The sequence below is a fragment of the Nanorana parkeri genome, unplaced genomic scaffold, assembly GCF_000935625.1.
Source record: "Nanorana parkeri isolate BGI_ZX_2015 unplaced genomic scaffold, ASM93562v1 scaffold319, whole genome shotgun sequence".
Taxonomy (NCBI): Eukaryota; Metazoa; Chordata; class Amphibia; order Anura; family Dicroglossidae; genus Nanorana; species Nanorana parkeri.
Window position 1 is genome coordinate 964,306 of NW_017306587.1, and position 13,514 is coordinate 977,819.

The following is a 13,514-nucleotide window of genomic DNA, read 5'->3' on the forward strand; positions in this document are numbered from 1 at the left end:
GCCCTAAAGGTGCCCATACACTGGTGGAATCTTGGCCGGTTTTTAATGTACCGGCTGAAATTTACACAACGTGTGGGGCTGTCGGCTCCCTTTCAGCCGCCATTCCTCGATCAGCTGATGAAAGGAGCTGGCTGGAAAATTTTCGAGCGATCAGAGCCGGCAGCCAATGAGCTGCCGGCTCCGATCGGGTTTCCCCGTCTACATTGTGAACAGCGGGATTTCTTGATCGACACACTGTTTGTTTGTGTTGATGGAGGAATTGGGTCAATTTTTTTTTCGTTCAGCCCCCGGTTTGAATGAAAAAAATTGATAGGTGTATGGACAGCCTTACAGACACTTTAGGGCCCATTTAGATCTATGTGTATGTAGATACAGTGAGGAGGATTTATTAGAACTGGAGCAGACAAGATCTGGAGCAAATTTGCACTGCAGCCAATCAGCTTCTCTATCTCATTTTCAAACTTTACCTGAGCAAACTGAAGAGAGAAAACTGATTGGTTGCTATGGACACCTGCTCCAGATTCTGTTTGCTCCAGTTTTGACACATTTCCCCCACTGTGTATAGACGTGAGGATGCTGAGGAAAATTCCAATGTGCTGCAGAGGGGAAGACATGCTGGAGGGAGCGACATGACAGCGGGTGTCCCTAGTTACAAATGAGCACTTAACCCTTGCAGTGGGGCTACCCCCCACACTGCAAGGGTTAATAAAAAGTTTTCCTGGAGCTATTCTTGAATAAAAGTGTCTGAGAAATTGCACAAAAATGTATGTAATGCATGTTTTTCAGGCCTAACAACCTTCTGCTAGTAACTAGCAGTCCATTGGCTAAAACCGCATGTACAAACGCACAAAGGAAGGTGCGGAAAACAATATAACAGCGTTGCTCAAGTAAGAATGTAGGCTTAATGCCTGATGCAGGTTGATGCTTTCATTAGCCTGTTTCTCTCGAATCCGGTGTGATCGGTCCACGCAGTAAGCCCACATTCACACCTGCGTGTACAGACGTTGCGATTCATTTTTAATGACACCACAAACGCAGCCAGGAAGACCTGCGTTTTGCTTTGCGTCTGTGACGGTGCACTAACGTGGAAGCAAAAAATGTGAAACATGTGTTGCAAAATTTGCTGTTTGTCGCTCATCCAGGCCCCATTGAACTCCGTGGGGGCTCGTGACAAACGCAGCATGCGAACGCGCACAAGCGAACGTGACGTGTATTCATGAAACGTGCAGGTGTGAATGCAGGGTATGGCGTCTAGTGTCGGCCGCCTTGCTCTTTGTAGATCACACCCACAGTGGCAGTGTTCAATTTACAAAACAAACTAGCTGAGTTGTATTCTAAAGCAAAAAAAAAAGGATAAAACCGCGAGCCATCAGACAATTTTATTATGGGATCCGAAGGGTTTTTGTTTTTTCCCCTGAACTAGGCAAAATAGTAAGAAAGCACGTTGTTGCTGTAATATATAAATGGCGCCCTCCCTTGTGTTGAGGAATATTTTAGCTAGGGCCAATGCCTCCCTTGTAGTGTAATGTGTTCAGTGTGATTGAACAATGAAGAGTCTGTGGGTGGGTTCTGCTAATAATAACAGTGCGGCAATGATGGAGGTCTACGATGGAGTAACACTGCCACTTAGTGGCCAGCGGCGGGTAGTGTTTGCAGATTTCTTTCTTTTTGTTTGTCCCTTAACCATTTGGAAACCATCTGACGGGAGGGGCTTCTTTTGTGACGATGCGCTGTGAACTGTATTTACAGTTGGCATGGAAATTATTTATTTTTAATGTGCACGAATCATAATTCCAGTTTGCAGCTGTGGCTTTAAAGCCTGGAGGTATAAAACGGTGCGTAGAAGCAGCCTATGGCTGCAGCGATGGGTGTGCCCTTTATTCCCTATTCCCCCAATCTCCGAGCTGCTGATTATGCAGGATGGTTCATACAGAGGTTCAGTACCTTGTTTGACCTCGATCGATCTGCTTCCCGTGCTTTATCCGTTCTCAGCTTTGCGATACATACTTGAGAATGTGTGTTGCTTATGATGGATCTTCACTATCGGCAATCAAAGGAGCCAGTGTTCTTGAAAGTCACAAGCCGGGGTTGTCAAATACCGCAGTCATGCTTGAGCTGTGATCTTAGAAGGCACATCACATTGCTTTATTGTGCCACATAATCGAATCATGGCTTCCGAGCTGGAAACCCACCAATACAGATCTTCAGAGAATTCCCTGATCTCACATACCAAGATTATAAATATGCAGATGGAGCTCGGAGACTGACAAATACAGAAACCTATTCCAGATGATACCGTATTGTCTAACCATACAACAATCTACCACATGCCATATACGTCAAATGAGACATAAGATGAACTTCAGACTGGGGAAGGGGGGCGGGGGTCTGTTTGTTATTATCTGCAGCCAGGACAGGTTAATGATCAGTTAGAATTCTGTGATAGGTCTGCCTGTCTGTCTAGCTAGGTCTGTCTGCCTGTCTAGCTAAGTCTGCCGGTCTGTCTGCCTGTCTAGCTAGGTCTGCCGGTCTGTCTGCCTGTCTAGCTAGGTCTGTCTGCCTGTCTAGCTAGGTTGGTCTGCCTGTCTGCCTGCCTGTCTAGCTAGGTCTGCCTGTCTGTCTGCTTGTCTAGCTAGGTCGGTCTGTCTGCCTGTCTAGCTAAGTCTGTCTGCCTGTCTAGCTAGGTGTGCCTGTCTAGCTAGGTTGGTCGGTCTGTCTGCCTGTCTAGCTAGGTGTGCCTGTCTGTCTGCTTGTCTAGCTAGGTCGGTCTGTCTGCCTGTCTAGCTAGGTCTGCCTGTCTAGCTAGGTCTGCCTGTCTAGCTAGGTCTGCCTGTCTAGCTAGGTCTGCCTGTCTAGCTAGGTCTGTCTGCCTGTCTAGCTAGGTCTGCCTGTCTGCCCGTCCAGCTAGGTCTGTCTGCCTGTCTGTCTAGCTAGGTCTGCCTGTCTCTCTGCCTGTCTCTCTCAAAAGTATTCACCCCCTTGGCATTTTTCCTATTACTAATTACTATCCCATACTTTTGAAAGCATTCTATCCATCTATCCATCTATCCATCGTTCTTAGTGGCAGTCTAACCACTCACAATTATGCAGATAACAGGCAGGCAGGAAAAGGGGAATAACTGATTAGGGTGACAGTAAAATCAGGTATTTGCACTGTATATGTAGGACCCATTTATAGTGTTGTGATAAAAAACCTCACGTGTCCAGCTTTCCCATAATAACAATAGTGTCTGTTCCCATCTCACCACTGCAGTGCAGTCTATTTTGAGAAATACATGTCCATTTGATTTTGTTTGTTTGTGCTTTAGTACATTGGGAGGCCAGGAAGTCAATGGCATTGCATGAAAAGATGTAGAACATGCACTGACAACAGGTATGAACCCAAAGTGCTGCATAAACTGTTGGCGCTATATGAATACCTGTAATAAATAAAAATAAACCCTCTCCGCTCTAAATTCCAATGTACATTAAAAGTATGCGTCAAAGAGAATGCACCTTGACGCATGACAACGCACCTGCCTAATGATGCAAAAAACACAGCTCTGTGCACATGCATAGAGCTGAATGGACCATTAAAGTATCCTCATACTTTACGAGGGACTATAAAAACCTTCCAGGTAAAGTATTTCCTGCTAAATAGCTTTCATCTGCATAATTCAGGGGAATCCGATGTACTCACAGGCGTGGAAACGGCACAGACTACAATTCTTTCTGAACGGATGGGCACAGTATCTGGGGGGTGTTCAGCCCAACGCTCAGCAAATGATGATGATGCTTTTACAAAGTACTTAAGTGCATTTAAATCGCACATGTGTGCGCTGAGCTATTGGCGAGGTGCATGTCATACAAGTTTTGCAGTCAGCAGCACATTTGTCTTTTCCAGGACACATGTGTAATACGCACAGGAGTTGAAGCATTTACAACATGTGTAATGCTCCCGTCAGTGAACATGTGTTGAAAGAACAGGAAATCCAGCCACAGCTGTCTCCTGAGGAATTGCTGTGTGATTACACTGCCACCTGGTGTCAGAACATGGCTACTGCTTGGGCAGAGTCTGGGTGACCTGCGTTTCACACCAGTCAGCGTATTGGATGCAGCTAAAAGCACAGACTACATTTAGGGGACGTTTCTTAACGCATATGAATGCATGTTGTTATTATTTTTTTTAGTGGTGTCAATAAAACTCTCCATTTACTTTACATTTAGGTGCGGCCAGCTTATCTGCGTTTAGGTAATAGAATTCTGTGCGTCCAACACGCAACAAAAAATCCAAATCCCACTTTAAGGACCCATTCACACTAGTAGCCCACTACTACATTTCAGCTGACGGGCTAGTACAGTGGTGGCGAACCTTGGCACTCCAGCGGTTCCAAAACTACAAATCCCAACATGCATCTGCCTCTGGGAGTTATGTCTGTGGCTGTCAGAGCCTTGCAATACCTCATGGGACTTGTAGTTCCAAAACAGCTGGAGTGCCAAGGTTCGCCACCACTGGGCTAGTGTTTTTGTGGCAGCTCCGGTACTGTGCGTTGTATCGCATGCTGTTACTGTTTGCGTTTTTTGATAAAGTTACTATAGGAGAAAAACCCCCCATAAATTAACCCTTGCAGTGGGGCTGATCCAGCACTGCAAGGCTTAACTGCTTGTTTTCTGGGGGCTGGAGTAAAGAAGATGTACTCGCCTGATCCTTAGCCCCTTCTGGCTGCTAGACCGGTCCGCACAGCCTCTTCTCCCCCAGGCTCTGGTGGTCTAAGCCCCACTACCGCCATCACGTCTAATATAGTCCATTCACCTGCTTTAGATGTGAGGTTGCAGAGGGACATACCACAGCTTGAGTGGAGGGGATAGCCCCACTTCAAGGGTTACATTTGGTACTAGCTGGAGTTCCTCTAACTTTATGTGGAATGTTCAGTGTGTACACCCCATTCAGGTCCCCGCACAGAAGTGCAGAGCGCTGTGCTGCCATGTGGCGTCCAGTGCGCTGCGATAAAATCAGCATGTTTGCATTTTCTTCACCGCCCATCACACCTGTGTTGCTGTGTGAATGGGACACATAAAAAACAATTGTTTCCTGTGTGACCTGCGTTAATCCGGTGCATCAAAACGCAGGTCACAGCGGTATGTGTGATTGGGCCCTTATAGAATTTTATTCGGACTCTTTTAGAGGTCGCTGTAGATGACATCGGTCAGACAAAAAAGCCTTAAAATAAAAACGTAACATTACTGTTTGGTTGAACTTTCACCCCCTTTTACATTGAAAGCATTGTTCAAGTATTCTTTAAAATGCTCAGTCCACTTCCAGCGCAGATAGCAGCCAGCCATCTTCTCCTTGTCAGAACACACACATCACATGGAGGGCTGCTGATCCACAAGGACCAGGGAACCTGAGAGCAAGAACACAGGGCGCCCAATCTATGTGGAGGATCACTTTATTCTAAAACACCAGAGAAGACGATATTCATACTTCCTCCCAGATTCTGTACAATCTGTGCGAGTGGCAGAATACAAATGTTATGGCCATGTCCAGGTGTTGCAATATCATATGATTGAGAAGGAAGTTATTGTGAACGTGCAAATATGTCCATCAAACTGATCAATGTGAACAGTCTGCCCCTCCCCCCCCAATGCCATATTATACTACATCCACAGAGTGTAAAATAGGTTGGTGCAAATGACGTCCTGATTTAATGATATAACTCCATATCATTTTTCTATGTTGTTACAATGTATAAATATAAGTTGCAAACCAATAGAAATATTGAAACCTAAATAAGTTTATAATATTTATTTTTTAGAATTTGTTAAATTTTTTTTATAATGGGTTCCTTCCCAAGACAATGAATTATTTTGCAAGGCGGAGAAAGCAGCAGAGTCTTATTCTAAAGATGAGATCCAAGATTACTAAAGACCTCTTGGCGATCTTGCTTGGAACTTGAAAATAATTTTTTTGTTGCTTGTGGAATGATTGGCCTGATCTGTATTTTCAATGATTTCTTTGTAACTAAAATCAGGTTTATGTTGATCTTATATTACAGCAATACAATATAATGAAGAATATGGTGTATGGTGTATGTCGATAATCTATAAAATGAGCTGAATAATGCATGCACTCCTAATTGAAAGTAGCATCATCATAGGACCTGGCTGTGTCTGGATCGATGTTCTTACTGTGTTAGAAGTTTATAGTGTCTGGGTATAGTCATGGTGAATCTCTGCAGCATCCATGCATAGGGCAGTGTTAAGAGCTTCTTAATCCATGTGATTTCTATGCAGTCAATGGTATGCTCTCTGCAAAATAGATATGATTGAGATTATATATATATATAGAGATATATCTATAAATATATCTCTATATATATATAATGTGTGTGTGTGTATATTTTATATACTAGTTTAGGTAGCTTTTTACTGTAAAACATTTTCCTTGATATTGTTTTTAGTGTTAATGCAGATCTTGAGTATTTAATTTTTTTTCCAAAAGGCCATTTTCCATGAGCCCAACAGACTTCTACACTAGTAGCTGTTGATCTAAGCTCTAGTGACCTCGGTGCACAAGTCTCAGCTTACCTTACAGGAGGGAGTCTCTGCTGTCCTGTTAATTAATGCAGTATATTCTTAGTTTAATTAAAAAAATAATCACTATAAAATCATAAATTCTAGATACTTTCGGAGATTTAAATTCAGTTATTACTTTATTTATCCTAAAGCTCTATGAATATGTTTTTCGCTACCTTCAGTGTATACCTTTCATTGAGATTTGAATGCCCCTCTATTAATGCTGGTGAACCCATATATTTTCTCATTACCCTGATCCAGTTCATGTCTTAGAGCTGCCTTAAATATATTTCTGTTTGCATTTTTTTTTTTTTTTAAAAGAAAAGCATTTTTCTGATATAATCACAATAGGAACCTCATAAAAGTATTGATTAGTCCAATGTATTACTGCTTGTGATTTATTTTTAATGGGGAATACTTTCTGTTAATGTCTCTTTTAAATTTTTTATGAATTAAATATTAAGACACGGTCACCGTCTGCATGACCTGAAGTTTTTTGTTTTTTTTTACACAGGCAAGAGGTTCTGAAGTGGAACGGATGGGGGTATAATGATTCCAAATTCACCTTTAACAAGAAGGGGCAAGCTGAATTTACTGGGAAACGGTAAGATTGAGGTTGTAGCCGACTTTTTATATCTGAGAAATATATTTTCACATGGTGTGTATAATTACTCACGTAGCTATAAAGCAGTAAATGTGACTTTCACCAAATATTCACTGTCAGTGATTTGGTCACTGTAATTTAAAACACGCGCGCACACACCTGGAAGATTCACCTGCAGACACTGGTGAATGTCAGACTTGCTGAGTTTCTTCCCCCTCCTACGAAACAGCCTTGCATTTAGCAATCTAAAAGTAGATTTAGTTAGAAAGCTAAATATGAAATATCGCATATTATTATGCAGTCTTCTTACTAGCCAGCAGGTAGAGTCCTAGGCACTTCTAGACCCTGCCACTGGGAGCAAGTGTGCTGGGTCTCCTGACTGGTGCCCTGGGTCCAGTCAGATTGAACAAAGAAAGTCATGTTGATTGCAAGAGTGACATGCTCTGTTTTACACAGGTAGCACTGGGTACATCCAGCCTGACCCTGCTTGCATAGTTCCTTGGGAGCTGGGAAGGAGGAGTGTAGGACTTCTGCAGCAGCTTTAGTAAGGTAAGTAAACAGTTCATCCCCCACTGATCATCAATGTTAAAAAGGGGCATAATGACCACCAGTTTTAATGCTGCACTAAATTGGACACTGAACATCAATGTTAGGGGGGCACTCATTGGATACATGGCATTACTTTCATCGATGCAAATTATAGCTGTTCAATTACAGAATTCAAGGAGTCATCACAGCAACAAATCCCTTATCAAATGGCTTAGTCCAAGGTTTAGATCAAACTGAGCTGCAAAGCAAGCTTCACGTGTTGCTTTCTCCCTAGCTAATCCAAGTTGCAGTCAAAATCCTGCGTCATGTAGTAAATGTGTATTTCTGAAAAATACAGAATATATATATATATATAATGTGTGTTTTTGGTTTTTTTATTTGTTGAAAGCGATCTTCATTAAAACGAACATTTCTGCAATCACAATACCAGCACTCTTGTGTTCTTCATGTTAAACTGCTTAATATAGGTTGGATTTTAATTGATCGGTTTAGTTCTGTCAGGATCATTGATTATTTGATAATTCACTAATCCATTTTGTTTACCAAATGTTGCTATTTGTCAAGAAGCACAATATGAATACGTAGCTGTTGCAATCACTTGCAGCTTATATATTTGACTTTTTTTGCCTGAAGATGGTGCCAGAGTACAGTTATGCTGCCTGCAGCTGAAGCTGAAGTCTACAAGAGGTTAAACAGCAGAGGCGTGTGTATGCAGATTTACTGCGCGAGTCATACGTGACTTCATCCAGTAATACTCTGTTTATTTGTAGTTCACACCCACTGACCAATGATTGTAGATGCCCAGCACCACCCACCTCAGACGTTGGCCAATCATAGTCATCTTACGGCTTGGTGCAACTATGTGTAAACAGAGCATGAGCTAGGGGAGGAAACATTTTAAAGGGACAAATTCCTCTGTTGGGGGGGAGGGGGGGATGGAATAAGAAAAAAAAAAAAGCTTGTGAAATTGTTTTCAGGTTCTCGGCCATGAGGAAAGAAACGAGAACTGCCACTTACACTGCTGTGTCATTAGGAGCCTTTATTTTATTTTTTATACTAGATTTCTGTTTTTGTTCATATAAGTCTGTCGTGTTGCAGTTCAACAAAATCCACAAAATAGTTTTTTTTTTTTAAATTTAGTGACTTGGTTATTAACATACAAGAATGGTTCTAGTGTTTCTACCTCATATATTCGCAGTGCATAAAGAATTGAAAGCTCCTGTGTCCCGCTGCATCCGTATAGAATTTAATCACCAATATTTTTGGTTGGTGCTGTGCAGTTTTATTCTCCTTTCTGCTTTACTCTTATACCTCGGACTCACTGGAACTAACAACCTGTTTTCTCTACCTCAGCAGTGTAGACGTGCCTGTAAACATAGGGAGTAGGGATGAGCAAACTGATTAACTGGAATTGATTTCACCCTCGGCCAAAATTTGCAGAAGCGGAAACTCTTAATTTTGCTCATTGAGCTGGTGAAATTGGTTAAAAAAAAAATTGTAGTGTGTGTATTTTAGTAGTTTAGTATATTTAAATGTACGTTTCTTTTCCTCTTTCCCTTTTTTATTTGGTATTTTTCATTTGCTTTTATTTCACGGACAGCATTTTTACACTGCGGAGTGTGTATGTGTGTGTGTATGTGTGTATATATGTATGTGTGTGTGTATATATATATATATATATATATATGTGTATGTATGTATGTACATTTAAATAGAAACGTACATTTAAATATACTAAACTACTAAAATACACACACTACAATTTTTTTTTTTAACCAATTTCACCAGCTCAATGAGCAAAATTTAAGAGTTTCCGCTTGTGCTAATTTTTGCCGAGGGTGAAATCAATTCCAGTTAATCAGTTTGCTCATCCCTACTCCCTATGTTTACAGGCACGTCTACACTGCTGAGGTAGAGAAAACAGGTTGTTACACACATAATATAAATATATATATAGTGTGTGTGTATATATCTGTCTCATTTTTTTATTGTGGCTACTTTTGTGTGTGTATTATGCACGGTTAAATTTTAAAGCACATGCATACACTTTTAAGCAGATTTTTGTTTTTTGAAAGCATTTATACTTTCTGAAAGCCACTATTCTCCTTCTAGATTATTGTATTGATCCATAGGAAATGGGCCACACCTAAGTAATCAGTAGCTAAGGATGCTTTTATGTGCATTTACCTTCTGCTACCACATGTAGGTGGTATGGTCAAATGGTAAGACAAAGAAATGAAATCTATATCGTCATTACTTAAATACATCCTTCTGTTTTGGATTGGGAAGCATTGTACAAATGATTTCAAAGGTACTTGAGTCTGCAGCCGATAGCAGGTCTATATATATTGAAAAAAAGTGTATGTGTATGTATGTATGTATGTATGCGTGTGTGTACGTGTGACTCCATTTTTTTAAATTTATTTCGTTTTTTTTAATCTCCTTCCCTTTTTTAATTGGATTTTTATTCCTTAAATCTGTTTGAGGAATGACACATACCTTCTCTTTTGTTAATAAAGCTGAGCTCGTCTTGCCAACTTGCCCGTATCCTGTTTTCCTTCATCATTTTAGTGCAGATAGGGCTCATTCCCATCTGCACATTTTCTGTGTACTGAAACCATAGAGGTCCATTTCACAAGCAGCAGTATAGCCATTTAAAAAATAAATAAAAAACAAATGGCACATTTATACAAAAAAACAAAACCGTGCTTTGCAAACGTGCCTTTTGGGTGCCCAAAGCCAGCAAGGAGCAACAAAAGTGAATAAGAGGGGAGCCAGATCACATGACCTGCTCTGCAATCACAGAACTATCTGCTGTAATGAGCAGAGAGAAGTATGTGGCGCAGTGCTATGGCCGGCTATGTATGGATGGGCCGTAAACCTGCAGAGAATGAGCGGATAGCGATGGTCCCTCTCTGTACCATATCTGCCCGTAAGGCTGCAGTCATAACAAGTTTGAATCTCATGCCATTGGGCCAGCAGCATTTTGGGTCCTTTCTCTATCCCAGTTTGGCACATACACTGAGCTGAGCACAAGAAACGGCCATAGAGAGTATCGGCCCAATCTTCATCAGGACACATCCATGAATCTGAAGAGAGAAGAATTATTGCAGAGGGAGTGAAGGGATGACCCTCCCAGAAAAACTAGATGAAAAACCTTTCCAGCATGGTGCTCGTTTTTCCCTAGGGGCCAGAATAAGGAAGAATATTCTCTCCTGATCCTCGTTCCTGCAGCGCTCGCCTCTCTCTCCCTCCGCTCTGGCTGTGGAATGTCCCACAGCGTTCTTACGTCTTATGCTGCTGCATTTGATGTGATGATGCCACGGGTTCTTAGACCATGAGAGCCCTGCAGGGACCGGTCTAGCATCCCAGCAGGACCAAGCATTAGACGCGTATATTTTCTTTATTGCCACTAAACCAAAACAAGCAGAATTTTTACATTTCCTGAAATTGTTCTTTCATTTTTTGTTAAAGGAGCACTTCTCCTTAAAGAAGAACTCCCAGGCAGAATAAAACAACCTTTACAGTGGGGCTGCCCCTGCAAGGGTTAAGCGCTTGTTTTCGTGTAAGGTTTAAAATAACAAAGATATACTCACCCAAACTTTGGTCCCACTTAGCTGCTAGACCGGTCCCTGCAGCCTCTAACTCCCTCCATTCCGGCGATGGAATGTCCCTTGGCGTCCTCACGTCTAATACACGGGGGAATTGATCAAAACCAGAGCAGACAAAATCTGGAGCAGCTGTGCAGGGCAACCAATCGGCTTCTCTCAGTTTGGTCAGTTAAGATTTGAAAATGAAAGATAGAAGCTGATTGGTTGCCATGCACAGCTGCTCCAGATTTTGTCTGCTCCAGTTTTGATAAATTCCCCTCACTGCATATGACGTGATGACTCACTGGACCCAAGACCGCCGGAGCGAAGGGGGAGAGAGGCAGGACGAGGTTCGGGTGAGTATATCTTTGTTATTTTAGACCCTAGATGAGAACTAGCGCTTAACCCTTACATGGATCTTCTTTTGAAAGATCTCGAGGCACCCCAGTCTAAAATGTAATGGATTTGAATGGGGAACCCCACGCAAAAGTCCTCTTCACATTCCCAATTCTCCCTTCACATCCGAGTCATAGATCGCAAGATTTTGAAGCGCCCCTGAGGAAGCCAGAAGGCACCTCGGGGTGCCACGGTACACTGGTTGAGAAAGGCTGTATTAGAGTGTGCTGGAAGTTGTAGTTCCTCACCACCTGGAGGGCTGCGGTATAAATCCTTGTCGGGTTTGTTTGGTTCTTTGCATTGCGTGCCAGACATTGGTGTCTTAGCTACACAACAAATTGTACTTTTGGAATGTATTACAGAGTCTAATTTTAAAGAAAGGAACGTAGAGTATGTGATTCCTCCGCATTGTGCAGGCAGGATATACAAGCCAGCAGCTGTATAGGGCTGTCCATTATCAGGCATGCCTTCCTTTCCATTGGTCAGCCTTATCACCAGCTCCGGATGAAAGATGGTTAGGGTGCTCTGATTCTCCTTGCACAGCTCCACACTCCTTAGCCTGGTGGTAGCAGAATTTTCCAGTGTTTACCTCTGGCTGCTCAATTCCTGAACCACCCAATAAATAACACACATCTGTTCCTTGCCTGCAAAAGTGCCTGGCGCTCAGCAGATAAACCCCAGACAATATTCTTTCTGTCCAGCCCAACCACCCAGGCATCCCTGGGAGCCACAGACAATAGACACAGTCAGGAGCGAGGCACTGTATATCTTGGCAGGCGGGAGCTGGCTCTGCGCGGTTGATGTTGTATTATTGTGTCCTCATTAATTAATAAGTACGTAGGCAAAACTGGAGGGTTTAAATCAAGGCCAAGGCTTGTAAGGGAGCCGGGTGTTTAACAGCCATGTCACAGAGGGCCGTGCACTGTTTACAAGGGAGGTATACACAGATAATGTGGAATATGCTGTCTCTAACAGATCATAAAAGAGCACTGATTTAAACGTGTTCAGAGGAAGGCCTTGTACAATGTCTAGTCCAGGCCTGCTAGCTTTCCAGTAAATATTTAAAATGGAAGGTACTTTTTTTTCTTTTTCTTTCAGGCAATAGTTTGGAATAGCAGCATAACCTGTGCTCGATTTATCTTTTTATTTTATTAATATAAATGAAAGCAAGTCCATCAATGTGAAATTTACATACAGTTTACGCATTGCCTGTGTAGTGTAATGGGACAGGACCCTATTTATTGAGGAAGGGACTTGGGGCCCATCACACCACATCCAGATTACCTCCAGACCAGACTGTTTCCGGATCCAAAATGCATCCCAATGTATCCCTATGCTAATTCTGGCCTCTGCTCACACCAGCACAGTCCATTCCAGGCCAGAAAAATACTGCTGGTCCTATTTTGTCTGGTCTGGAATGCATCAAAAATGCCTGGAACGCACCTGTAAGACCATTTTAAGCTAAAATAAATATATATATATAACACTTCATTTCTTAACTATTGCTCCTCTACTGATATACACTCACCGGCCACTTTATTAGGTACACCTTGCCCGTTCTGGGTTGGACCCCTTTTGTCTTTAGAACTGCTTTCATTCTTCATGGCAGTGATTCAACAAGGTGATGGAAAAGAGAAAATATCCCAGGGAGTGGCAGCTCTCCGGGCAAGAATACCTTGTTGATGCCAGAGGTCAGAGGAGAATGGGCAGACTGGTTAAAGCTGGTAGAAAGGCAATAGTACCTCAAATAACCACACGTTACATCCGAGGTATGCAGAAGAGCATCTCTGAACACACAACACATTGAACCTTGAAGCAGA

At 42.3% G+C, this 13,514-nt stretch overlaps 1 protein-coding gene across 2 annotated transcripts in view; it reads left to right on the forward strand.

Annotated features, from left to right (window-relative positions):
* Nucleotides 1-13,514, forward strand: part of AGPS (alkylglycerone phosphate synthase) — a 161,280-nt gene that overhangs the window by 33,047 nt on the left and 114,719 nt on the right. For both annotated transcript variants that reach the window (XM_018558082.1, XM_018558081.1), the window contains exon 2: nucleotides 7,070-7,159. In XM_018558082.1, the coding sequence (XP_018413584.1) occupies nucleotides 7,070-7,159 (90 nt within the window). The remainder of the gene's footprint in view (nucleotides 1-7,069; nucleotides 7,160-13,514) is intronic.